Here is a 26,200-nt window from a genome sequence, read left to right as displayed (position 1 = left end):
GCTCTAATTCTGAGTCTAACCATTCGCAGAATTCAATAAAAACTGCCTCTCGCTCCTCATCAATACTCCTCTGTCCTCTCTTCCTTTTTCCTTCCTCATCAGTCTTGGACAAACTGTCACCTCTCGCAAACATAATTTTGCATCGCAAATGGTACAGTGTTTCTTCTGCTACCAAGTCGTTGATCCCTTCCAGGCGTCCAGTGACTTCAGTGCCCCAGTCATCCCCGCGACTCCGTGCTGTCTTCAGCAAGCTTGCCTTCAGTGTATCTGCAGTCAAATTATCTGGCACTCTGTATTTCTTTCTAGCTTGTGCTGGATTATTTTTGTAGAGCTGGGCTGGTTGGTTGCAAAGAATGCATACATCCTTATGCAGGAGGTCAACTGACTGTGATCTTCTAGAACTGCAGCCAGTTGATGAACTGAACTCACAAGTAGTGCGTCTTCTCTTCAACTTTGATGACTCTTTCTCTGCCTTTGATGCTTGAGCTGACTTCTTGGTGGTTGCAACAAAGTTGTTGTACAGATCATTTTTACACATCTGGTGGTACCTCAGTTTTCCTTCCTTTTGAGCCTCCTTCATACGTTCCACAACAGTAACATTTTCGACAGTTTCTGCTTGTTTCAATAAAGTTGAGTATCCCTTTGGAGTTGCCTGTATGAGCCTTTCAGCTGGTGTATCCGAGCGTGCACAGATGAAGCAATTGAGCACAGGTGGAGTAACGTCTTCATCCATATTGCTAGACTCCATGTCCTGCAAAGTAGAAAATGAGATATATTTAGAAATTATTTTTCCACAAAGGAGTGTCTGTTGTGAAATATAAATGTTAACAATCAACTCAGAATCATGAAAAACCCTTATTTGACCCCTCATAAGTTACTTAAGGGCCGATTAAAAAAAATAAAAATTCTCGAAAAGAATTTTTCGGTACCTGAATTCAACAGCTTTTTTTCTGGGTTTCCCACGGGAGTTGACCTTCAACATTTTAACACATGTTATTACACACCTTTACAAACATATTGGTGAAGAAATTTTTTGGTAACAATTTAGTTAACAGATTTTCATATGTTTCCCTTACTATTAGCTACATTCTTTGAATGTCCCCAACCGAATCCCCAATGTTGCTTTGGGATGGACAGTGCCAGGAAGTAGGGAACCAGGCAGGCCAAAAACAACTTGGCGAAGGACTATGGTAACTGATCTGGAGGAGTTGGGTCTATCATGCTGTGAGGCACAGAATGTAGCTCAGGATCGAGATAAATGACGAAAGCTTGTCGCAGTCTTATTCCATTGATGTTGAGTAATCTTCTGATGTGGACCTGCGGCCAGGGTTGCGGATCTGTCATTTCGTTTGGAGAGGTTCTGGCTGAAAGGATCAAAGCCTCAATGAAAATCGGTGCCCAGCTGATGATCCGGGCAGTTGGAAAATCAGTCAATTCCTCATGAGTTAAGGTTATAATTCCAAATATAATCGATTTTACAAGTACTTACAGTGCATTCAGAAAGTATTCAGACCCCTTCACTTTTTTCACATTTTGTTATGTTGCAGCCTTATGCTGAAATCGTTTAAATTCATTTTTTCCCTCGTCAATCTACACTCAATACCCCATAATGACAAAGAGAAACAGGATTTTAGAAAGTTTTGCAAATTTATTAAAAAGAAAAAACTAAAATATCACATTGACAGAAGTATTCATACCCTTTGCGATGACACTTGAAATTTAGCTCAGGTGCCTCCCATTTCTCTTGATCATCTTTGAGATGTTTCTACACCTTGATTGGAATCAACCTGTGGTAAATTCAATTGATTGGACATGATTTGGAAAGGCACACACCTGTCTATATAAGGTCTCACAGCTGACAATGCATATCAGAGCAAAAACCAAGCCATGAGGTCGAAGGAACTGCCTGCAGAGCTCAGAGACAGGATTGTGTCGAGGCACAGATCTGGGGAAGACTACAAAACAATTGCTGCTGCATTGAAGGTTCCCAAGAGCACAGTGGCATGTGTCTTTCACTGAGGAGAGGCTTCCGTCTGGCCACTCTGCCATGAAGCCCAGATCGGTGGAGTGTTGCAGTGATGGTTGTCCTTCTGGAAGTTTCTCCCATCTCCACACAGGATCTCTGGAGCTCAAACAGAGTGACCATCGGGTTATTGGTCACCTCTCTTACCAAGGCCCTTCTCCCCCGACTGCTCAGTTTGGCCGGTCGGCCAGCTCTAGGAAGAGTCCTGGTTGTTCCAAACTTCTTCCATTTAATAATTATGGAGGCCACTGTTGTCCAAGTTTTCAATGTCTGAAGCCAAAAATGAGTGGGTCTTCTTCTTTATCATGACATCTCTGAACAAAATTTAAAATAACTTGCAATAAAATGACCATCATCACAATTCATGTCTCAGAGACTTGAACAACTAGTTTTCGAGAACAAATATACATATTGATATTTAAATGCAGTTCTATTTCTTTCAAAGACCTCTAAAATTTACCACAAATACCAAGAAAGACATTAATTGTATAGGAGGTTTGACAGGATGGTGCATTGGATTAATAGGAAGCACACTTGAGTTCTTGAGTCTGGGTGCAGATCCCACTATGAGACTGGTACTTCAACGATAGCAGGGTAATGGATGCAAGAGGATGACACTTGAGGGATGATAGAGTGAGAGAAGGGGGAAGAGGACACAGATGCTGAACAAGCTGAAAAAGGATGGTTTTTTAGCGAGAATGGGAAGAGTTGCTGTTTCATATGCAGCATGTGGCTGCTGGTTGCATCACTTTCTAGAATTGTGGCTGTGCCGCTGATGCAGTTGCCCCTATTACCAGTAGGCCGGTTCTCATTTTGCGATGTCTGAAGGATAACAGGCTGAGTCAACCCACTTTGTGGTATTTTAGCAGTGCAATATGGGCTCAAATTCAACGCCAGACGATCTTCAGCCAGCAACATTAACGGTGAAGCCAACACCAGGCTTCATGAAGCCAAACAAGTGAAGAGAAGATGAGAAGCTGCTGCTGGAAACCAGATCCTCTTATCAGCTCATTGCGTTTCACTTTCATTTGCTTTTGTGTAATCAATAATGAGATTCCAACACACTGTAAATCAAATATACTGAGCCAACCGCATCTGAGTTGTGTGTTCGCCAAATGTCGTGTTCTCGGAAGAATTCTGATCAGTTGTTTGCCTAAACTTAAGTCTACTCGATACGAATTGTGATTTGTACACACACCACCCAGATTAATGTTTACATACAAGATCATGAATGGTGATGGTGAAAGGATTATGTTGAGGCTCACCTCTTGACTACAAATCACAAAAATGTGCATGTTGATCATGTTGTTAAAAGGTGTTTGACTTTGGGTGAGATTCTTAAGCCATATTAACTTATGCTCCACTATCTCATTTCCCTTCAGTAAAGTTGGTCGACATCCCGATAAGACTTCCAGACAGTAACCGCGTCGCCCTCGTTTTGGAGTATGTGAAAGGAGGTGAGGTTTCTGATGTCATTTTGCTGAAAATCCACTGTTTGTGTCTATCAAGTCCACTTTTACCTGAGTAGCAAAATGAGTTAGTAATTAGTAAACATGAATTTTGATGTCCTGATTGTTGGTCCATCTCTTTCAGTTCTGACAAATCTCAGTTTCACTCTGTCATTCCGGCACGATTGTAAAAAAACAACCAACTGATCTTTTTTCCTGGTCAAACACAGGAAGTGGTTTGGTTTCTTGACTTTATAGGCTTCACCATCAGCCATGACGTGGATCACATATCAAAGCTGTCTTCCAAACTGAGCTGCAGATTTCATCATTCCAAATAATTCCTTAAACTCATTGTCTACAGTGTCTGTGTTGTCCAATGGAGACGTCTTGAGAACTTTATATTCCACAGGATTCAGGAGACCTGTTTGTGATTGGGCTACCTCTCATTTAGGTAATGAGATGGCAGCATCACAAACTGATTTGGTTTCTGTTCAATAAGAAGCTCTCAAAATTATTATCATATCACGTGATGAGGCCGAAACACATTGCCATTTCCTAACATGGCAGATGGGGTGGCTCATCTCATTTATGCGACCTGTCAAAAGGCAGAGTGTCTTGGAAGAGACTGATAAGTCTCCCTTTCCTTCACTACACAAGTTTTTCCAGTAATCCCCTCCTGGTTAAACTTAAAGTGCACACTTCAAGCACACCTCCATTTTTTTTGTTCCTCTTTTCTCCAATTTCTGCAATTGCCCTCCGGAAACTATTCAATCACATTCTCCCCTCGAATACTTAATACCAGTTCCCGCTTCCGGTTCCTCCGGCAAGTAAGCGTCTTTCCGAGCTCTCCACGTCATCAAAGATAAGTATTTTCGCAATCACATTTTTGTCAAATTTCTACTGGTTATTTTACTGTGCATGTGTTCAGTGTGTTTTTCTCGTTAGATATGGGTTTGTATTCATGCAAATTTGTGTGTAATTAGTCATTTTGTTGTCGCACCGCGTGTGGGGACTGTCCCTCGAGGCTTCCTGTCGCGTTGTCGGTTCACCAAACGATCGTGTTGTTCACCCCCTACTTCCCCCAAACACCTTGCATTTTGTTTAGTCTTAAATCTAAAAAAGAAAAAAAAATCCAAATAATTATTTCCTTCTCTCCTCATGGCTCCCTCCCCCGTGCGTGAGCACCCCCTTGATCTCCTTTTCCTTCTACCTCTCCAGCCGATACCTTTCCAATTCTCGTTTTCACCATGCTCATTCAACCCTTTCTCTTTTTAGCCGCGTCGCAGACGCTGCTCATAGAGTGCCCTCTGCTGTTGTTGTTGTTGTTGTTCTTCTTCTTCTTCTTCTTCTTCTTGTTCTTGCAGAGAATACAAAACCTCAAAGCTCCACCCATTCTGGGAACCATAGCTCCACCCATTCTGGGAGAGCCTTCATATAAACAAATATCCACCATTTTATTAACTCGCATAGCTTTGAGGCCTGTTTTGTAGGCCCGTGGTGTCTTCCTCTCTCACACAGTTTTATTTCAAATCAAATTCGATATATCATTTCATTTTTCACAGTCGCTAACATAGTTTTAGACTCGGTTGAAAAAAAACGGGAAGAAAATCCAATGAAAGTTGCCCTTTATAGAACGAAATGAATTCTCAAAGGCCTGTAACTTCAAGTCCATTGAGATTTTTTTTTTTTAAATCGCGGCATGGTCAGTCATACACCGCCCGAAATAACAGACGGGAAAATGCCGAGATATATTAAAAATTCGTCCATTTGATGACGATCGTCACGATGAAATATTTAATTTATACGTCGTCACAATAATGTGGAGAGAGGAGCATAGCTTCGTTCACGTGTCGCCACACACGGGAAATTGCCGAGATTTTTTTTTTTATAATCGCGGCATGGTCAGTCATACACCGCCTGAAATAACAGACGGGAAAATGCCGAGATATATAAAAAATTCGTCGCCACACACGGGAAATTGCCGAGATATATTTTCACTTTGCACAAAAATAACATCAAGTAATCGAATCAATAGGAATGTCCTGTGCCTATAACATCGACGTTATAGGCACAGCTGCATCTAGGCATTGTGTAAGATCGACGCGGCTTTTGTTTTGATTAAAACTTTTTGTACTTGTTTTTTCTCAGATCCACGCCCTCACTTCAGGGAATTTTCCCAGATAGTTCTCGTGGTTTTGTTTTAAAATGTTTGAACTTCCCCTTGCAGTCCTGTACTCAGTTGTATATTACAACACACTCTTTTTCTTCCTCTTTGAAAGGCTGTCTTTAATTTCCTCATTAAATCATTCCATTTCAAGAGAAATTCAATCTCTTACTGTTTGTTCTTCCTTTCTACATTCTCTAAACTCACCTTCATTCCACCACTACTCTAACTTTTTCAAACGGATCTCTGACTTGAAAATCGCAAGAAACCCAGTTTGCAATAAATGTTCGTTTTTCATTTATCGTCCAACACTTTCGAAACTCCTAAGCCTAGTGTTGGCTTAGCGGTTAGGGTGCCGGCTTGGGATCCTAGGATCCTGTGTTCGAATCCCGGTCGATCGCTAAATTAACACCAGGGGGGTTGACTCAGCCTGTCATCCTTCCGAGGTCGGCAAATTGAGTACCAGCTTGCTGGAATGAATGATCCCGGTGTGTACCCCGGTTTAGAATAGGTACACTGTATCCCTGCGCATCGTAAGAGGCGACTAAGGGTTGGTGCCAGGAAGGGCATCCGGCCATAAAAACATTGCCTCAAACAGGGAACCATGATTGTCATGGGGCCCGCAAGGCCAACCCCTGCTCTAGCAGGGAAAATGGCCTTAAAACGATCATTCATTTCACTTTCTAAACTCCCCTCACCCCTCTCCTCCTATAATCCCCCCTCACTCCTCCCATTCAAATCTCCCCCCTCACCCCTCCTCTTCAAAACGCATCTCTCACACCCCTGTCCCCTCCACTCCCCCCATTCAAATCTCTCCCCACCATTTTTCTCCCCTCTCACCCCTTCTCCTCAAAGCTGACTCCTCCCTGCTTCCTCTGCCTTCCAACTCATACCTCCACCTCCTCAACCTTCTACTTCGCTCTGCCCCTCCTCAAACAACACCTCATTGTGCCTCATCCCATCACCAACAAAACCTTTTGTACTCCTCACCCTTCCCTTTCTCTAAGCTCTTCTGCAATCTCCAAAGTAAAGTTCTCTCTCTCTCTGTTGTGAAAGTAGAGCCAGAGACCTCACAGGAAAGGAGGCTTTATTGCAATCGACCATGTGCATCTATACATAACACAAGATCATAACATTAGTCTACAATCTACATGATACAAACAAGGCAACTCAATCCATTTAAAATGAGGCAAACTACTAAGCAGCAAATTAATAACTCTTACCTAGCTCTCAACAAGTCATAGCAGCAAATATGGCAGTCTCCCACTCTCACAGCTGGTTACATATGCAAAACCGCCCATCTCCACAGGGACCGCCCCTGCGAGACAGTTATGTGTATCACGCCAGCAACTGGCTTTCCGTCGTCAAATTCTTTCACATTCTCCCTCTCTTAAGAATACCGTTAATAGGAATAATCAAAACCGAAACAAGTTGGAGGTTGATATAGCCGGCTGCCGCGCGTGCGGTACACGCCGTCATCTTCATAGCCCCCGGTGCTAGGGATAGACCGCTCTCCGTTACTCGGTGATCTCCTATCAGAACCCGGCGATCTCCTATCAGAACCCGGCAAGTCCACTGCCTGAGGCAAAGGAGACATGATTTCTTACTGCGAGGCAGCGTCACCCCCAGTAGCCTCAGCAGGGCTCGAGTCTGACCGGATGGGGGTGGTCGAGTCAGCTTCTGTTTTGTCCATCTCACCACAAGGTGCTAGATGCCAAGCGGTACCGTGGTTTGTTGGCCATCGGCCAATCGAACGTGCACATATTGTGGTTTCGCTTCCAGTATGTCTACATGGTCAGCAAGCGGTTCATATTTGCTTTGACGGACCATGCGTTTTCGCAGTGCAGGTCTAGGTTCAGCTAGCCCCGAGGGTAAGGGATGAGCGCTAGAACCGCGACGTTGGTACCGGAAGAGTCTCATGAGGAGTGGCATTAGTGGAGGTGCACAACAGGGAGCGGATCGCATGCAGTGTTTCAGGAAGCACCCACTCCCACATGGTCGGGGCCAAGCCACTGGTACGCAAGGCCATCGTGACAGCCCTCCAGATAACACAGTTGTATCTTTCGATAACCCGTTCCCTCTGGTGTTATCGGCGGTGGTATGGCTGGAGGCGTTGCCACACTCAAGGAAAAATTGCTTCAGCTCCCGAGACATAAAAGCAGTCCCACGGTCACTGTGTATGAATGCCGGATACCCGAACATCAGTAATAGCTGCCTAAAGCAGCGGATCACTGACAGGGAAGACGTGTCAGCACATGGAAATGCGAACGGGAATCTCGAGTTATCGTCAGCATGTACCGATTACCGGGCAGAGGCCCCTTGAGTCAACATTCAGGCGCTCCCATGGTCTACCCGCGTGTATGAGGGTACCCACCGCCGGCTGGTAGAAACTTGATTTAAGTTCTGCGCAAACCCTGCAGGTCTTGCATAACTGATGTATCTCATCCACGGAGAAGGTTAGGTTCTTACTCGTAACAAAGTGGACCATGCGCGTCGTGCCTGGGTGACAGAGCGCCGCGTGGATATTCTGCAGGTCGCCAACGGTCATCCCTGCACAGACGGGCCTAGACAGTGCATCAGCCGCGTGGTTGTGCAGACCCGGCCTGTACTTAATTTCAAAGCAATAGTCAGCCAGTTCTATGCGCCACCGAGCAATCTGCTCGTTCTTTATCTTTTGAGAATGCTTCCCATCATACATGAATGAGACGGACTGTTGATCAGTTATGACTGTGAAGCACTGTCCTAGAAGGAGCTGTCTCCACCTGTGGATTGATTCAACCATGGAGTACGCATCTTTTTCTATGGAGGAGTCACGTCGCTCGCTATCAGTCAGTGCCCTTGAGAATAATGCCACTGGTCGGCCACCCTGACTCGATGTCGCTGCGACTGCGTAATCGGACGCATCTGTTTCTACCACAAAAGGGTTTGTCTCGTCGATTGAAGTTATGACCGAGCTGGCGGCGTCCCCTTTTAGTTGTTGAAACGCCGTCAGCGTGGGCAAGGGCAGCGGGAATGTTTTGTATCCCACAAGGGGTCTTGTCTTCTCTGAGAACTGTGGGACCCACATGCTGTAATGGACAAATAGACCCATTGTGCATCTTACAGTTGCACGGTCAATGGGAGGGGCAAGGTCGAGTAGGGCCTGGAGGCATGCCGGATTGAGCCTTATCTCCCCTCCAGACCCCGTGTACCCCATCAGATTTATGGTTCCCACAGAATAGCTACGTTTCGATTCATTGAAGGTCAGTCGGTATTTACGAGCCACTTCCAAAAAACCAACGCAAGTTCGAGTCGTAGTCCTTTTGATTCCAACCGCAAATGGTCACCTTATCAACCAACCTACACGAATACGTCTTTCACTTGTTCCTTTGCCAAAATCTCGTCTATAGCTCTCTGGAAGCACGCCACTCCGTTTGTACTCCGAACAGAATTCTACGGAATTGATACAACCGCTGGCCGGACTTGAAGGCATTATAGGGTCGGTCGGCAGTTCGTATTGGAATCTGATGATACTCACTTCTTAAGTCGAGCGTGCTGAATACTCTATACTTATATACCGCCCAAACCATAGCCTCCATTTTGGGTAAAGGGGATGCATCAAGTTGAGTGAATCGGTTAATAGTTTGGGAGTAGTCTACGACCATGCGTTTACGATGGTTCAGGCTGTCGATGACCAGCACTTGTGCGCGCCAAGGTGAACGGCTGGGTTTGATAATGCCTCCGTGCAAAAGGCGTTTAGTTTCAGCGGCTATAAAGATAGCATCCAGCTGGGAATACCTTCTAGATTTCACGGCGACCGGATGGCCATTAGCAGTTAAGCTCGGGAATAGTCGAGGCGGGTCGACAGCTATCTCGGCAAGGGCGCAAACCGGGCCCAGCTCGGTACCCATGGACAGAGTGTGGGTAGCGCCAAACTGCATCTCTAAGCGTTTGTGCCGATTCAAAGAATTGTGACCCAGGAGGATGTCGGAGCAGAGGTTATGGAGGATGAGCAACTTAACATTACCATAAGTAACATGGTTAGCAACTAGCTCAACCACACACACTCCGCGCGCTTGCTGCCATAGGGCTCCCGACGCCATGTACACGTGCTGAGTCAACTCGAATCGCTCCACGAGATGAGGGCTGATGTAGCTGCGATCGCTCCCAGTGTTGACCAATGTTTCCACTGATTGGCCGTTGATTTCGACCGGCACTAAGGCACGAGCGAGGCCGCTCGGAGCTCTGCGGGTTCCTGTCGACAAGCGAGGCCGCTCGGAGCTCTGCGGGTTCCTGTCGACAAGCGCGCCCGCGAGCGTTGCACACTTGGTCTTGGGCACGGGACAGACTTTGGCAAAATGTCCTCGCTTTCCGCAATTATGGCACACCGACTCCCTAGCAGGGCAAACTGAGCGAGGGTGACTGTGATTGCCGCAAAAAAAGCATTTGACGGTCTGACCAGCGGGCGAGGTCACAGCAACCGTGCTGGGCTCGTTCACCTCATCGGGGCTTTCCACTCGTAATGCCCGATGAGTGGCAGATCGAGCAGGCACTCTCCCGGCGTCAGCTTCCGGGTCACCGTGATCGTGTGTACGTGTCGTGTCGTGAGCAGTAGCACTCGCAGCTGTAAATGGCCGACCATAAGTCGGATATGGCCTGAGCCGACTGTAACACGTGGGCTTGGTCGAACGCCATTTGGAAATCCAGCGTCTTTCTCGGGCAGCCGTTGTCTGAATGCAGAAGATTGTAGACCCGTAATAAAGGCGTCATGGATCAGATCATCAGTGTACTGCAGAGGCGTACAGTCCTGAATTGCGCAATCCTGAGCCAGCTGTCGTAAAGCCTGGCCATACTGATGCATGGACTCTGTCCTGCCAGCGCGTTGCCAATAATTGGCGAGCATACACTGTGCTGCGCGGTTTGATGTAGAGGGCTTTCAAGGTAGCCACAGCTTCGTCGTACGTCATGCATCGAGCGATGTATCTATAGATGACATGAGAGACATTGCTGGATAATACATCGAGTTTCTGTGCCCCCATAATCTCCAGGACCAGTTCCGTAAAAAGTCATAGAGAATTGAGCCATTGATTCAACTGATCAGCGGAGTCCGGGCGTTCGGATCTCCAGAGAAGCGCTCCAAGCGAATCAGCTTCTCCATCCTTCGGAGGTTGTCTCAAGGAAGATTGCAATAAATTGTTGTGAAAGTAGAGCCAGAGACCTCGCTGGAAAGGAGGCTTTATTGCAATCGACCAGGTGCATCTATACATAACACAAGATTATAACATTAGTCTACAATCTACATGATACAAACAAGGCAACCCAATACATTTAAAATGAGGCAAACTACTAAGCAGCAAATTAATAACTCTAACCTAGCTTTCAAGGAGTCATAGCAGCGAATATGGCTGTCTCCCACTCTCACAGCTGGTTACATATGCAAAACCGCCCATCTCCGCAGGGACCGCCCCTGCCAGACAGTTATGTGTATCATGCCAGCAACTGGCTTTCCTTCGAACGAATCGTCACACTCTCATGCACAGATTTATCCCATCTCGTCTTCAGTTGTCATACTCTTCCTCCTGTCCATGGTACACTGAATCTCGTGGTGAGGCAGTTGCCCTGAAACAACTTGCCTTCGCCTCCTGGAAGGCAAATCCAACTGAAGGTAATCTCAGTTCCTTTCACAAAGCTTGGAACAAGTGTTTCTACCCTCAGGAGAGCCAGGAGACAATATATAATCTACTCTCAAGGCTGAACTCTCAAACCTGTCTCCCTCCTCCAAATCCTGGTGGCATCTGGTCAAATCTGTTTCTGATATTTGTGCCCCTCCCATCGCCTCACTTACCTCAAACGGATACACAGCTGACACTGCACGTGAAAAAGTTAAATGCCTCAACTCTTTTTTTTTGCCTCCAAATCTTCTGTCCCAAACCCATCTCTCTCTGTACCCACCTTACCCAGTGGAATGCAGCCACTACTGGACTATGTGTCCTTCTCTCCTGTCAAGGTGAAGTTTCTGCCAAATCTCGACTGATTCTGCAACTGGACGAGACGGCATCAGCCCACGGGTTCTAAAATCGTGCTCTGCCGCTCTATCTAATCCTCTCTCTGTTCTCTTCACTCTTTCTTTTGCCTAAAGTCATCTTCCATCTGCTTGGAAAACAACCAACATTACCGCTTTACACAAAAGAGGTGCAAAAACAGATCCTTGCAACTACAGACCAATCAGCCTGCTCCCAATAACCAGCAAGGTCATGGAATCAATCGTCACTTCTGACATCAAATCCTTCCTCTTCTCCAATGGCTTGATCTCTGATCATCAATTTGGATTCAGACCAGGTCACTCTACTCTGGACATGCTGCTTCTGATATCGCAACATGGATGGAGGTCCTGAATGCCAAACAGGAAATCCGAGCGGTCGCTCTTGACACATCTTGTGCCTTCGTTACGGTCTGGCACCTTGCCCTGCTCACCAAACTCTCCTCCTATGGTATCCATGGAAACCTCCACACATGGCTGTTGGACTTCCTCTCAGTTCGCAGTCAACATGTGGCCCTGAATGGAATTCTCTCATCTCCCCCTTCCTGTCCAGGCTGGAGTTCCTCAGGGCAGTGTTCTGGGTCCTGTGCTTTTTCTGATCTTCATTAATGATCTCTCTGCCCCTACATCTCTTTGCTGATGACTCAACTCTCTGCCGTTGCATATCTCATCCCTCATATCTGCAGGCTGCAGCCTCTTCACTCTCTGCAAACTTGGATAAAATCACAAACTGGTCAAGCAAGTGGAACATGTCTTTCAAACCTGACAAATCTCACACTCTCACTATGTCTCTCCAAAAAGACTATCTGGACAACCCTCCCATCTACTTTCTCAGCAATGCTCTCAAAGAAGTTCAGTCACTCAAGCTTTTGGGACACACTATCTGCCATGATCTTTCCTTGGAAAACCACATTTCCAAGCTGGCCTCCAAACCGAGTCCCCGACTGGGCATCCTCCGTCGTGCAAAGTCCTTCCTGGGCACTTCTGAGGTCCGCACCTCATACAAAGCTTTCATCAGCAGCTCAATGGAATACTGTTCTCCCCTCTGTGCTGGTGCTCCTGCCTCACACCTAGCCCGGCATCACGCTATTGCAAACCAAAGCTTTTAGAATCATTTGTATCTCCTGCGATGAAGCTGATTCTGAGGGCCTTTCACTCGCTCATCGCAGTCAGCTAGGTGGTCTTTCTGTCTTCTCCTGTCAGCTCTCCGGCCTTGCCCCCCCCCCCCCCCCCCCTGCTCTGTCTGTGCTCTGTCCCCCAAATATTGCCGCAGGTCGCACAATATCTGAGAGCAACCCTCTTCTGGTGAAGCTGCCAAAATCAAGACTCTCTGCTCACCTTCACTCTTTCATAACTCTTTTCTCCAGCCTGTGGAACAAAGTCCCACACCCTCTTCAATCCATCCCACTAAGTCTTGAAAACAGCTGTTCACCACCATGTCTTATCTTCCCCCATCCAAAACTTTGAACTTTTCTAACCCTGTTAATACACTCCAAATCCACCTTTTTCAATCTCCAACTTCATTCCTGAAATTCCTAGTAGTGTCCACTTGTTTTATACCATCCATGCACCCTTCCACAGATCTACCGACGTCCCTGTTCTCTACTGTTGTTGTGCTTGTGTGCTTTCCTATCTCTTTCCCCTCTTGTCCTCCCGCTCCCTTTATTGTATGCTTTATGTGTCCGTGCATGTTTTCATGTTTAATGTGTTAGCTCTAACACAAGCCTCGATTCTGTATACCAAAAAAAAAAAAAATACAGGTGGTGCACCACCCATACCCATCTCATGTCACCCTCCATCTTTTCCTCAATATTTTTTCTTTCTCCATGAACCCTCTTTTCATTCTACCCTTCACTTCCAGTGTCCTGTGTTTACCCTTCCCTCCCCCCACTCACTCTCTCTCTCGCTCTCTCGCTCTCCCTCGCTTGCTCTCGCTCTCTCTCGCTCTCTCTCGCTTGCTCTTGCTCTCTCTCTCGCTCTTGCTCTCTCTCTCTCTCTCTCTCTCTCTCTCTCTCTCTCTCTCGCTCTTGCTCTCTCTCTCTCTCTCTCTCTCTCTCTCGCTCTCTCGCTCTCTCGCTGTCTTGCTCTCTCGCTCTCTCGCTGTTTCGCTCTCTCGCTGTCTCGCTCTCTCGCTGTCTCGCTCTCTCGCTGTCTCGCTGTCTCGCTGTCTGTCTCTCTCGCTGTCTTTCTCTCTCGCTGTCTTGCCTCTCTCGCTCTCTTGCCTCTCTCGCTCTCTTGCCTCTCTCGCTCTCTTGCCTCTCTCGCTCTCTTGCCTCTCTCGCTCTCTTCCTCTCTCGCTCTCTTGCTGTCTTGCTCTCTTGCTCTCTTGCTGTCTTTCTCTCTTGCTCTCTTGCTGTCTTGCTCTCTTGCTCTCTTGCTGTCTTTCTCTCTTGCTGTCTTTCTCTCTTGCTCTCTTGCTCTCTTCCTCTCTTGCTGTCTTGCTCTCTTGCTCTCTTGCTCTCTTGCTGTCTTTCTCTCTTGCTCTCTTGCTCTCTTGCTCTCTTGCTCTCTTGCTGTCTTGCTCTCTTGCTCTCTTGCTGTCTTGCTCTCTTGCTCTCTTCCTCTCTTCCTCTCTTCCTCTCTTGCTGTCTTGCTGTCTTGCTGTCTTTCTCTCTTGCTCTCTTGCTCTCTTGCTGTCTTGCTGTCTTTCTCTCTTGCTCTCTTCCTCTCTTGCTGTCTTGCTGTCTTTCTCTCTTGCTGTCTTGCTGTCTTTCTCTCTTGCTCTCTTGCTGTCTTGCTGTCTTTCTCTCTCTCTCTCTCTCGCTCTCTTGCTCTTTTGCTCTCTCTCGCTCTCGCTCTCGCTCTCTCCCTCTCTCAATTTTTTTTTTTTTTTTTTTTTTTTTGTATACAAGGTCGAGGCTCGTGAAAGAGCGAACATTAATCACACAGAAAGACAAACCGACACAAAAAACATATAACATAGGGAGCGGTAGACAAGATGGGGAGAGAGGGGGAAGGACACAAACACAACATTTGAGAGCAGGGACCGAGACACATGGAGACATCGAGAGATCTGAGAGAGGGCGAGGGCTTTGGGGGGGGGGGGGGGGCGTGGGAAGGGGGCGGTGGGAGAGGTATAAAACATATGGACACTGCCAGGACTTCCAGGAAAGAAGTTGGAATTTCAAACAAGGTGGATCTGGGGTGAATTAGCGGGGGTAGAAAAGATCAAGGTTTTGGATGGGGGAAGATAAGAGATGGTGGTGAACAGCTGTTTTAAAGACCTGGAGGGAGGAGTGGGATTGAAGGGAGTGAGGGAGTTTGTTCCAGAGGCGGGAGAAAAGAGGAATGAAAGAGTGAAGGTGAGCAGAGAGCCGAGATTTCGGCAGTTTAACCATCAGAGGGTTGCTGGCAGATCTTGTGCGACCTGTAGGAATATTTGGGGGACAGAGCACAGAGAGAGCTGGGGGTGCAAGGCCGGAGAGGAGTCGGTAGAAGACAGAAAGACCACCTACCTGCCTGCGGTGAGTGAGTGAAAGGCCCTCAGAGATAGCTTCATCGCGGGAGATTCCAATAATTCTGAAAGCTTTGGTTTCAACAGCGTGAAGCCGAGCTAGGTGTGAGGCAGGAGCACCGGCCCATAGGGGAGAACAGTATTCCATTGAGCTGCGGATGAAAGCCTTGTATGTGGTGAGGAGCTCAGGTGTGCCGAGGAAGGACTTCGCACGACGGAGGATGCCCAGTCGGCGACTGGCTTTGGAGGCCAGCTTGGAAATGTGGTTTTCCCAAGAAAGATCATGGCAGATAGTGAGACCCAAAATCTTGAGCGACAGAACTTCTTGGAGAGGATTGTTGAGAAAGTAGATGGGAGGGTTGTCCAGTCGATCTTTTCGGAGAGACATAGTAAGAGTGTGAGATTTGTCAGGATTGAAAGACATGTTCCACTTGTTTGACCAGTCTGTGATTTTGTCCAGGTCTTCAGAGAGTGAGGAGGCAGCAGACTGCCGATCTGAGGGAAGAGGAATGGAGCGGCAGAGAGTGGAGTCATCAGCAAAGAGATAGAGAGGATTTTCGAGAGAGTCAGAGAGATCATTGATGAAGACCAGAAAAAGCACGGGGCCCAGAACACTGCCTTGGGGAACTCCAGCCTGAACAGGAAGAGGAGATGAGAGAAACCCATTCAGGGCCACACGTTGACGACGACTAGAGAGGAAGTCCGCCAGCCATGCGTGGAGATTTCCATGGATACCAAAGGAGGAGAGTTTGGTGAGCAGAGCGGGGTGCCAGACCGTGTCGAAGGCACGTGATATGTCGAGGGAGACAGCTCTAATTTCCTGTTTGGCATTGAGGACCTCCATCCATTGTTGAGACAGCAGAAGCAGCATGTCCAGAGTAGAGTGACCTGGTCTGAAACCAAATTGATGATCAGAGATCAAGCCATTGGAGAAGAGGAAAGATTTCATATCCGAAGCAATGATGGATTCCATGACTTTGCTGATAATTGGGAGAAGGCTGATTGGTCTGTAGTTGCTAGGATCTGTTTTTGCACCTTTTTTGTGCAAAGCGGTGATGTTGGCTGATTTCCAAGCAGATGGCAGTTGACCTTGAGCAAAAGAGAGGGTGAAGAGAACAGAGAGAGGGTGAGATAGAGCAGCAGAGCAGGATTTTAGGACCCGTGGGCTGATGCCGTCGGGTCCAGTTGCAGAATCAGAGTCGAGGGTTGACAGAAACTTTTCCACCTTGTCAGGAGGAAAGGACACGGAGTCCAGGAGCAGCAGGGTACGACTGGGTATGGTGGGTACAGAGAGGGATGGGTTTGGGACACAAGATTTAGAGGCAAACACAGAGTTGAGGCATTCAGCTTTTTCACGTGCGGAGTCAGCTGTGTAGCCGTTTGAGGTAAGGGAGGGGATGGAGGGGGAACAAACACCAGAAACGGATTTGACCAGACGCCACCAGGATTTGGAAGAGGGAGACAGATAAGAGAGTTCGGTCTTGAGAACGGAGAGATATTGTTTCCTGGATATCTCTTTGAAGATATGAAGATTTCTCTCTTTTTCTTCCACCCCTCTTCCTGTTCATTCTTTCCCGTACTTTCCCCGACACAAAGGTGATCCCGGGGGAGGAGGCTGTTTCACACCACCACTTGGTTGTCTGCGACATAAGGGTGAAAGGTGCGAGGAGAGCTTGGCGGGTGAAGTACCAACCGAGAATGAGGGTGTGGAGGTTGAAAGAGGTGACAGTAAGGGAGGCATTAAAAGAGAGGCTGAGTAGGGTCGAGGATGATGTGGATGAGCTTGAAAGTGGTTGGATGTCAATGAAAGCTAGTCTGTTGGCAGCCGTTGGTGAGGTATGTGGATGGACAAAAGGACCACCGAGGCACTCGGAAACATGGTGGTGGGATGATGAAGTTGGAAAGAGGATTGACGAGAAGAGGAAGAAGTTCAAGGAGTGGCAGAAGGCGAAGGGTACGGGAGCAGAAACAGCAGAGCATGAAAGTTATAAGGCAGCCAGGAAGGCTGCAAAGAAAGAGGTAGCAAAGGCGCAGGAGGCATGTAGGAAAATGTTCGGAGAACGCTTGGATTCGGAAGAGAGTCAGAAAGCAGTATTCAGGATGGCAAAGCAGATAGCGAAAGAGAGGTGTGATGTGATGGGGGTGAGTTGCTTGAAGGATGAAGTGGGACAAATCGTTGTCGACCCAGATGGAATTAAAGGAAGATGGAAAAGATATATGGAAATGCTGTTGAATACAGAGAATGAATGGGATGGCAACATAGAGAGTAACACAGTTTTAGGACCGGCAGAGAAGATAACTGAGAAGGAAGTTGAGGCAGCGATAAAAGCAATGAAGGGTAGAAAAGCGGGAGGGCCGACGGGAGTTGTGGGAGATATGTTGAAGGCAGCAGGAAGTTGGGGTGTGAAGAGAATGACAGAGATCTGTAATCTGGTGGTGAAAGAAGGCCGCATTCCAGTGGATTTGGAACTGAGTACCCTCGTCCCTCTATACAAGGGGAAAGGTGACCCTCTGGACTGTGGCTCGTACCGAGCGACAAAGTTATTGGAGCATGGAATGAAGGTATTGGAAAGGATGTTGGAGAGGAGGATGAGGAAGAAAGTGAAGATCGATGAAATGCAGTTTGGATTTATGCCAGGAAGAGGAACGACAGACGCGCTTTTCATTGTGAGGCAGTTGCAGGAGAAGTACATGGAGAACAGGAAGAAGTTGTTTCTTGGGTTTGTTGATCTGGAGAAAGCATTTGATAGGGTTCCACGCAAAGTATTGACATGGGCATTGAGGAAGTTAGGAGTGGAGGAATGGTTGATCAGAGTAGTGATGGCAATGTACAAAAGAGCGCGCACAGCTGTAAGGACGAAGGACGGGAACAGTGGTGAGTTTGAGGTGAAGGTGGGAGTGCATCAGGGGTCGGTACTAAGTCCACTACTATATGTAGCTGTGATGGAGGTGCTGGCTCAGAACCGTGGGAGTTGTTGTATGCAGATGATCTGGTGGTGTTTGCGGAAAGTATGGATGGACTGAAGGAAAAGATGAACAAGTGGAAGGAATGTATGGAGCCAAAAGGTCTGAAAGTGAATATAGGAAAGACGAAGGTGATGGCAAGTGGTAAAACATGTGGTGAGGTGGAAAGAACTGGGAAGTGGCCATGTGCTGTGTGCAGGAAGGGTGTCGGAGTGAACTCCATTCAATGTACAATGTGCGCTGAGTGGGTTCATCAAAAATGTAGTGGTCTGAGAGGGGCATAACTAGTGTGGCAGCTACATTCAAATGTAAGGTGTGCACAGAGGGAGCTGCAGATGGAGAAAATGTTGAGTTGGATCTTGGAGACGGCGTGAAGCTGGAAGGTGTGAAAACATTTTGCTACCTCGGAGACGTGCTGAATGGAGAAGGTGGATCAGACTCGGCAACGGTTGCTAGAGTGAGATGTGCACGGAAGAAGTTTCGGGAACTGAGTGGCGTGCTGATGATGAGGGGAGTATCGTTGAAGCTGAAGGGAAAGGTGTATGCTGCATGTGTGAGAAGTGTTATGATTTATGGGAGCGAGACATGGGTAATGAACGTAGAGCAGCAACGAAGGCTGGAAAGGGTGTAAATGCGAATGGTTCGGTGGATGTACGGAGTATCGTTGAGAGAGAGGAAGACAAATGATGAATTGTGAAAGATGATGGGAATAGAGCCTGTGATTGATGCTGTGAAGAGGAACAGGTTGAGATGGTTTGGTCATTTGTTGAGGAAGGATGAAAGTGACTGGTTGAGAAGAGTGATGGAAATGAATGTAGAAGGAAGTAGAGGACGAGGAAGACCGAGAAAGACTTGGCTAAAGATGGTGGAAGAAGAAATGCGGGCAAGGGGGTTAACAAGGAGAGATGCAGAAAATAGGGCAAAATGGAGAAGATTGTCATGGGGACCGCAAGGCTACCCCCCGCTCTAGTAGGGAAAATGGCCTTTAAAATGCATGTTGTTGTTGTGTCCAACTGTGGCCCTCTATCACCTTGCTCTTCCATGACCTTTTTATTTTTATCTTTATCATTTTGTGTTTATTTTAACAATGAAATTTTCAAATCTTCAAAAACAAAATAACTTTTCCTCTACTCGTTTCTCAAAAATGAAAAATCTCATTGCCTTGCCCCTGTATGTTTCTGTTTGATGTGTGCAGCTTCACTCGATTCTATAATTCATCACCTGAGGAGAGATACAGAAAGAGGGTTGTGGTTTCCAATGGAGCAGGTGAGCTGAAGTTGGTTTCAGTCTCAGTGTGATGTTTATGATGTGGTTTGAAATAGGACAGAAAGAATTGCACTCAAAATTGTAAAATCTTAACAATCACAATCTGTGTCCATGTTTGAATATTTCATCTCTTCCTCCCCCTAGATGGCTGATGCTGTTGTGTACTTGCACTCCCAGAACATTGTGCACAGGGATATAAAGGTAACCAACTACACCATTGCAAACCGTGATACGTTCCTCATAACACTGCAATGAAAACCATTTTTTGGTGGAGCAAAGGAAGGAATGCGAATGGGGTGTGGAGGTTGTAGGAAAGAACAAAATTCATATTGTTGGGTGATGACCTACAATGGAGGAAAAGAGGGGGGGGGGGGGGGGGTTCTGTCACACATGGACCCTTTTGTGTTTATTACATAATGAGTTAAACTTGAAATATAAATAGAAAGTAAGATATCAAATTAAATCTCTTCCTCAATTTGGCATTGAGGACCTCCATCCATTGTTGAGACAGCAGAAGCAGCATGTCCAGAGTAGAGTGACCTGGTCTGAAACCAAATTGATGATCAGAGATCAAGCCATTGGAGAAGAGGAAAGATTTCATATCCGAAGCAATGATGGATTCCATGACTTTGCTGATAATTGGGAGCAGGCTGATTGGTCTGTAGTTGCAAGGATCTGTTTTTGCACCTTTTTTGTGTAAAGCGGTAATGTTGGCTGATTTCCAGGATGCTGGCAGATGACCTTGAGCAAAAGATAGGGTGAAAAGAACAGAGAGAGGGTGCGATAGAGCGGCAGAACAGGATTACCACCGTTTAGTGGTATTGTGTGGGGAGGCATCACTCTCCTCCCCCACCAACACTCCTCCTTCCCTTCTCTCTCTCCTGCCTGCTCCTCCCCCTCTTCATTTCCGCACCCCTCCTCGACCTCCCTTCCCTCCTCTCTCCCCTTTTCCTCCTCCATCCTACCTTCTTTCTCTCTCACTCTCCTCCACCCTCCCTCCCCACACAATGCTACACTATAAACTCTGGTCGGGAGGGAGAGCGAGGAGAAGGGTGGAGCGAGAGGTGTGTGGAAGGAGTGCGCAGCTCTTTATTAGGAGGGAAGAGCGAATAAGGGACAGAGAGAGAGAGGTGGTGGGGTAGAAAAGGTTACGGGGAGAGGGGGAATTAGCAAAGAGAATGATAATAATGCACTGATAATGATAGGTTATGATGGCCGGAGACTCTTAATCTGAGCAGTCTTAACGCTTAACCTTTAGCAGCTCTGACTGCTAAAAAGCATTAATTTGTTCTCTGGGTGTCCTCGGACGTCTCCGGGTGGACAGCTCAGATGAAGTACACCAAACACAAAAACTGCAACCACAAAGATTTACCTTTAAATAGCCTTCTATAAATGTGAAAATCAAGCAGCAAATCAGCGAAATGTGGAACCCACTGAGAGCAGACAAAATGTCAACTTTACACTTGCAATGATACAGTTCGACATGTCAGACGTTTGATTTGAGTTCCAACCACGACGTTTGGAATATAGATTTTTTTAGTTCAATAAAAAAAAACTAACCGCAGAAGGAGAATGACAGCCAGGCTGAAATAAATGAATATATACACTTAGTTATAAGAATCACTCGATATGGTAAATTTTGTCCGATTTTACTCCAGATTTGGACATTTATTTAGTCTGCACTCTGCAGGATCAAATCCTCATATCCGAATGCAGATTTTGATGATATTGTCGCGTCGCCCCCTGTCGTGAAGACCTCAGGAGGACAGATGACCAAACGAGCTTTAATTCCGAGGCGTACACCCAACTATGGCGGTGTTATCTCTTTATGGCGCACCATGGAAATGGAGGTCCCTGGTCTTATTTGAACGGACGGCCACGACGACAGTTTATCCGAACCACGAACAAATATACGAGACGGACAAATCAACAAATGAAATGTAACAAATAATGGTTTAATGAAATGAAATGCACGCAGAACAAACCGAACGGTAAGGCAAACTAAGATTTCTAAATGAGGGACCCTCCTCACGGACTGGTATACAAAACAAGGGGAAAATGAAAGTAAAAATAAATGTGTTTGGTGCGGTGGCTAGTACTCAGCTCTAGTCTCCCTCACATGACGGTTTGTGGCTGTCACAGGTCCTGCGCGGGAAAACACGCGTTGGCACGAAGTCGGGTCCATCCCCAGCCGTTGGCGCAAAGCAGCCAAAATCCTCCCTCCTCCTCCGATTGCCACGATCCACCGGGCTTCTAACACGCCCTTCGCGAGCGCATATTGCTCAAAGCGCAGCCGCCTCCACCGACAGCCCAGGGATAGAGAGAGAATGCAACTGCTCGCGATGAAGCCCAGACCAAGAGAAGAAAGAAAATGCGGTGCTTTGCCTTTTTACTCCAGGTGCTGGAATATTCGACGATGATGTCACACTCTCACCAATCAACGAGCGCCACCGAATGGTCCCAACCAATTGTCCTTTGGGGCGTGGCCTCATGGCCATTCTTAGCACCCATGGAGAAGATTTGAGCTGGGTGGTGTAGTCGTGTCTGGGTCCGGTCGGAAATTATGTTGTTTTTTATTCGGTGACGAGTGCGTGGCTTGCCGAATGTGTTTTATCAGAATGAAGGGAAAAATCACAAGGGAAATTACACACGGGGAATTTGTCCATATAACCACCTTTAGAGGCCATTTTTCCCCGCAAAGCCGGGGGTTGGCCTTTTTCGGGAACCGTGGTTGTTGTTTTTTGGTCCCCTTTTTGAAGCAATGTTTTACGGCCGGATGCCCTTCATGCCGCCAACCCTTTTTGTCGCCTTTTTTACGACAAGCAGGGAATTACCAGTGAACTGGTACTCAATTTGCCGACCTCGGAAGGATGACAGGCTGAGTCAACCCCCCTGGCGTTAATTCAGCGATCGACCGGGATTCGAACCCAGGATCATAGGATCCTAAGCTGGCACTCTAGCCGCTAGCCCAACACCAGGGTCTAAATCACCAGGGTCACCAAGGTCAATTAGCATAGCTCCACCCCTCACATGGAGACACACAAACAACCTTACACGAACATCCGGTCCTAACTTAAATACATCGAGGTGGCTTCTTCGTGACATGCAGAGTACGCTAAACCTACACAGTTCTATCTCGCCGAAGGTATTTCATTACCTACACCCATACACATAACAATATGCTTCAATTATGTCATGATAATTGATCATGTTTCCAAGGCAAGACACGTTTGAATAGGACCAAACAAAATGGCGGCTTAAGAACCTAGGCAGTGGGCTGACCAAGATTGTGGGCCGCCATAATGGTAAGGCTTTTTCGGTGTTTTTCTTATGAGCACCTTGTTAATTCTTTCCAAAAATGGTGTTATAACACACCCAAACACCCAGTTTTCATCATTGCAATCTGTTGGAGGTCCAGGTGTATGCATGCAAAGTTTGGGACCGCTAGGTTTCATGGTTTTGGAGTTATGGAGGAGATGGCGGATGGACGCACACTGCCTTTTATTATTATAGATAAGAGTTCTAACACTCTGCTCCTTGTGGGACTATCGACAAACTGCATTAAAAGGCAATCCTGGACAAGATCACAAAATTCCTCCTCTGCCCTTTCCCTGTTTCTGAACCCAGTCTATCCCTGGCAAATTAATATCACCCACAAGCAGTACTCTTCCCTCACCACAATCCTTTCTGAATTCTGAATGAACCTTTTAATCTCACTCTTCCTTCACAACAGGAGCCTGATTATACGTGCCTAAATAGTCTCCCATCCCTAATCTATATCCATACAGAACACTCTTCATTACTTCCCTGCTTCAGATCGCCCTCTTTTCTTGATATAATATTGTCCTTTACTCAGATTGCGACACTTCCTCTGATTTTTCTCTTTCCTTTCACACCTCTACATCTTGTGACCTTCGATTCCTGTCATTTAGCCAAACAAAGTCTCACTTCCTGCAACTCAATCGTTTATACTCCTCACTATCTACTCTCGCTTCAACCTCCTCCATATTATGTAAACCCCTGACTGGCATTGGTAGAGGATGTTTTTTCAAGTTTTCTCTTTCTGACATTTTTTTTCCTGCCTGCCCATCGCATTTAAATTTGCATCTTGCCTTTATTATAATTTATCACCAAAGGTTTTATGTTTTTTCACATTTTGATTTCTGTTTACTCTCCAGCCAGAAAACGTGCTTTACAGCAATCGGGGGATTGTGAAGCTCATCGACTTTAACCTTTCCAAACGTTTCATACATGGTAAAAAATTATATGACGCCTGTGGCACACCTGGCTTTATGGCACCAGAGATCACAGCAGGTTGTGGCTACGAAGGTCCCCCAGTCGATGTGTGGGCACTTGGCATTCTGTTCAAGAAATTATTTGTTGGACTTCAATTTGATGGACGTAACATCATTAAAGTGAGTATTGTTTGTAATGGTGTCATAATCTGAATGTGGTGTGAACGAGATGCTGATGCTAAGGGTGTTTTTCACGAAGGGTGTCTCGAGTGTTTCACATGGTGTCTTGAGAAGGTATTCATACCACTTGACGTTTTTCACATTTTGTTGTGTTGCAGCCTGATTTTAAAATGGATTAAATTCACATTTTTTTCCTGATGTACACATAATACCCCATAATGTCAAAGTATATATATTTTTCAATATTTTTTTTGCAAAATAATTTAAAATGAAAAGCTGAAATGTCAATAAGTCTTAAACCCCTTTGCTATGACACTCCAAATTGAGCTCATGTGCATCCAATTTCCTTTGATCGTCCTTAAGATGTTGACACAACTTGATTGGGGTACACCCGTGACCAATTCAATTGATTGGACATGATGTAAAAAGAAACACATCTTTCTGCATTAGCTCCCACAGTTGGCAGTGCATGTCAGAGCAGCAACGCTATGATGAAGTCCAAAGAAACTGTCCGTTTTACTGAGATAAAATGTTGAGGAGGCATAGATCTGGCGAAGGGTATAAAGCAATTTCTAATGTTGAAAGTTCCAAAGAGCACAGTGAGGTCCATCATTAGAAAATGGAAAGAATATGGAACTACTGACTTCCAGGGTAGTCACTTGTTGTCCGACTAAACTGAGCAACCTGGCAAGAAGGACCTTTGTCAGGGAGGTGACCAAGAACCTAATGACCACTGACAGAACTACAGAGTTCCTTGGCTTAGAATGGAGAACATGCCGGGTGGACAACAGTGCAGCACTTCACAAATCTAGGCTCTATGACAGAGTGGCCAAATGTAAGCTACTCCTGAGAAAAAGGCAAATGACAGCATGCCTGGATATTGCAAAAAGACACAGAGCATGAGGCAAGTGATTATGTGGTCTGATTAGACAAATATTGAACCCTTTGGCCTGAATGTGGAATGCTACGTCTGGCAGAAAAACTAGCACAGCTCATCACCCATCTACATGAAGCATGGTGGTGGCAGCATCATGCTTTGGGGATGCTTTTCAGCTGCACGGACTGGGAGACATGCAAGGATAGAGGGAACAATGAATGGAGCCATATGCAAGCAAATCCTTGAGAACCTGCTTCAGAATGCAAATGACTTTAGACTGCGGTGGAGATTTACATTTCAACAGGACAATGACCCCAAGCATACAGCCAAAGCAACACTGTATTGTCTTGAGAACAACAAAAAAAAGCCCAGACAGAAAGCCAAAGCCCAGACATTAATCGCATTGAGAATCTTTGGGAAGTCTTGAAAAATGCTGTTCACCGACACTCGGTGAACTCGGTGAACTCTGTGTCCAACTCGGTGTCCACACTCGGTGTCCAACTTGACAGAGCTTGAGTAAATCTGCAAGAAAGAATGGGAGAGAGTCCCCAAATCCAGATGTGCAAAGCCGATACAACTCAAAGAAGAAGAAGAAGATGATACTGAAGAAGAAGCTTTAATCGCTGCCAAAGATGCTTCTACAAAGTATTGAATCAGGGGGTTGAATACTTATGTCTGTAAGATATTTTTGTATTTCACTTTCAATTATTTTGTAAAAAAAAATTGGAAAAAATGTTCCACTTTGGCATAAAGGGGTACTATATTTATTGGTGTATTAACCGCGATGGTGTATTAACCACACCCCTGTTTATCATCCTCAAAAAAAAAAAATTTCATACTCCCGGCGAAGCTTGATTATGTTGGACTTGGAAGTGTATAGTCTTATCAGCCATATCATTGGATACATGTTGGGAGATGTGTGTGTGGCGTCGAACCAACAGATCATGGCGTGCCATTAACGCGTAGGCCCATGATGGGCTGGTCGTGAAGTCCTCAATGTCATCCTCCTTGCCTGAGCTCCTCGCCTTCAGCCTGAGAGCAAGTGTTGAGCAGGTGTTGCAACTGAAAAACGTGTAGATTAAAAATACTTTCTCATTATATGAGGTAGAGGTTAACATGGAGAGTTTCCGGAAACTGAGAGAGGGGAAGGCGATGGAGAGGGAAGGCAGTCAAGCTGCAATCTGTGCATTATTGGGAACACTTTTTAATGTTGTTTAATGCGACAATTTAATCGCAGCATTACTCATGCACTCGAGTATGGTAATACTCGGAAATGGTAGTGTTTTTATGCCTCCGGCCCCAAAGGTGACCGGAGGCATGATATTTTCGGGTTTTCCGTCCTTCCTTCCGTCTGTCCGTATGTACGGGCTAAACCTCATTTTTCTCAGCAACCACATTAGGCCATGTGCAGCAGGTGGAAAAAGCAGCTAGAAATCGGTTTTCGTTTCATTAAAAAGGTGCAACTTATCTATGCGTGAATAAATTTCAGAAACATATTTTCTTATCAATATAAAAAGTTGGAATGGTGAATTTTGTCCAACACTAAGTATTTGCTGTGAATAATCAGCAC

The 26,200-nt window shown here is 46.2% G+C and overlaps 1 protein-coding gene across 1 annotated transcript in view; it reads left to right on the top strand.

Moving 5' to 3' along the window:
* LOC137437649 (putative serine/threonine-protein kinase MARK-C) overlaps positions 1-26,200 on the top strand; it is a 122,486-nt gene that overhangs the window by 2,801 nt on the left and 93,485 nt on the right. The window contains exons 2-5 of the mRNA XM_078766354.1: positions 3,406-3,480; positions 19,268-19,338; positions 19,483-19,539; positions 23,517-23,753. Of these exons, the coding sequence (XP_078622480.1) occupies positions 3,406-3,480; positions 19,268-19,338; positions 19,483-19,539; positions 23,517-23,753 (440 nt within the window). The remainder of the gene's footprint in view (positions 1-3,405; positions 3,481-19,267; positions 19,339-19,482; positions 19,540-23,516; positions 23,754-26,200) is intronic.

This window comes from Myxine glutinosa, chromosome 12, assembly GCF_964187855.1.
Source record: "Myxine glutinosa chromosome 12, kmMyxGlut1.1, whole genome shotgun sequence".
Taxonomy (NCBI): domain Eukaryota; kingdom Metazoa; phylum Chordata; class Myxini; order Myxiniformes; family Myxinidae; genus Myxine; species Myxine glutinosa.
This window is presented reverse-complemented; position numbering and strand designations above follow the sequence as displayed.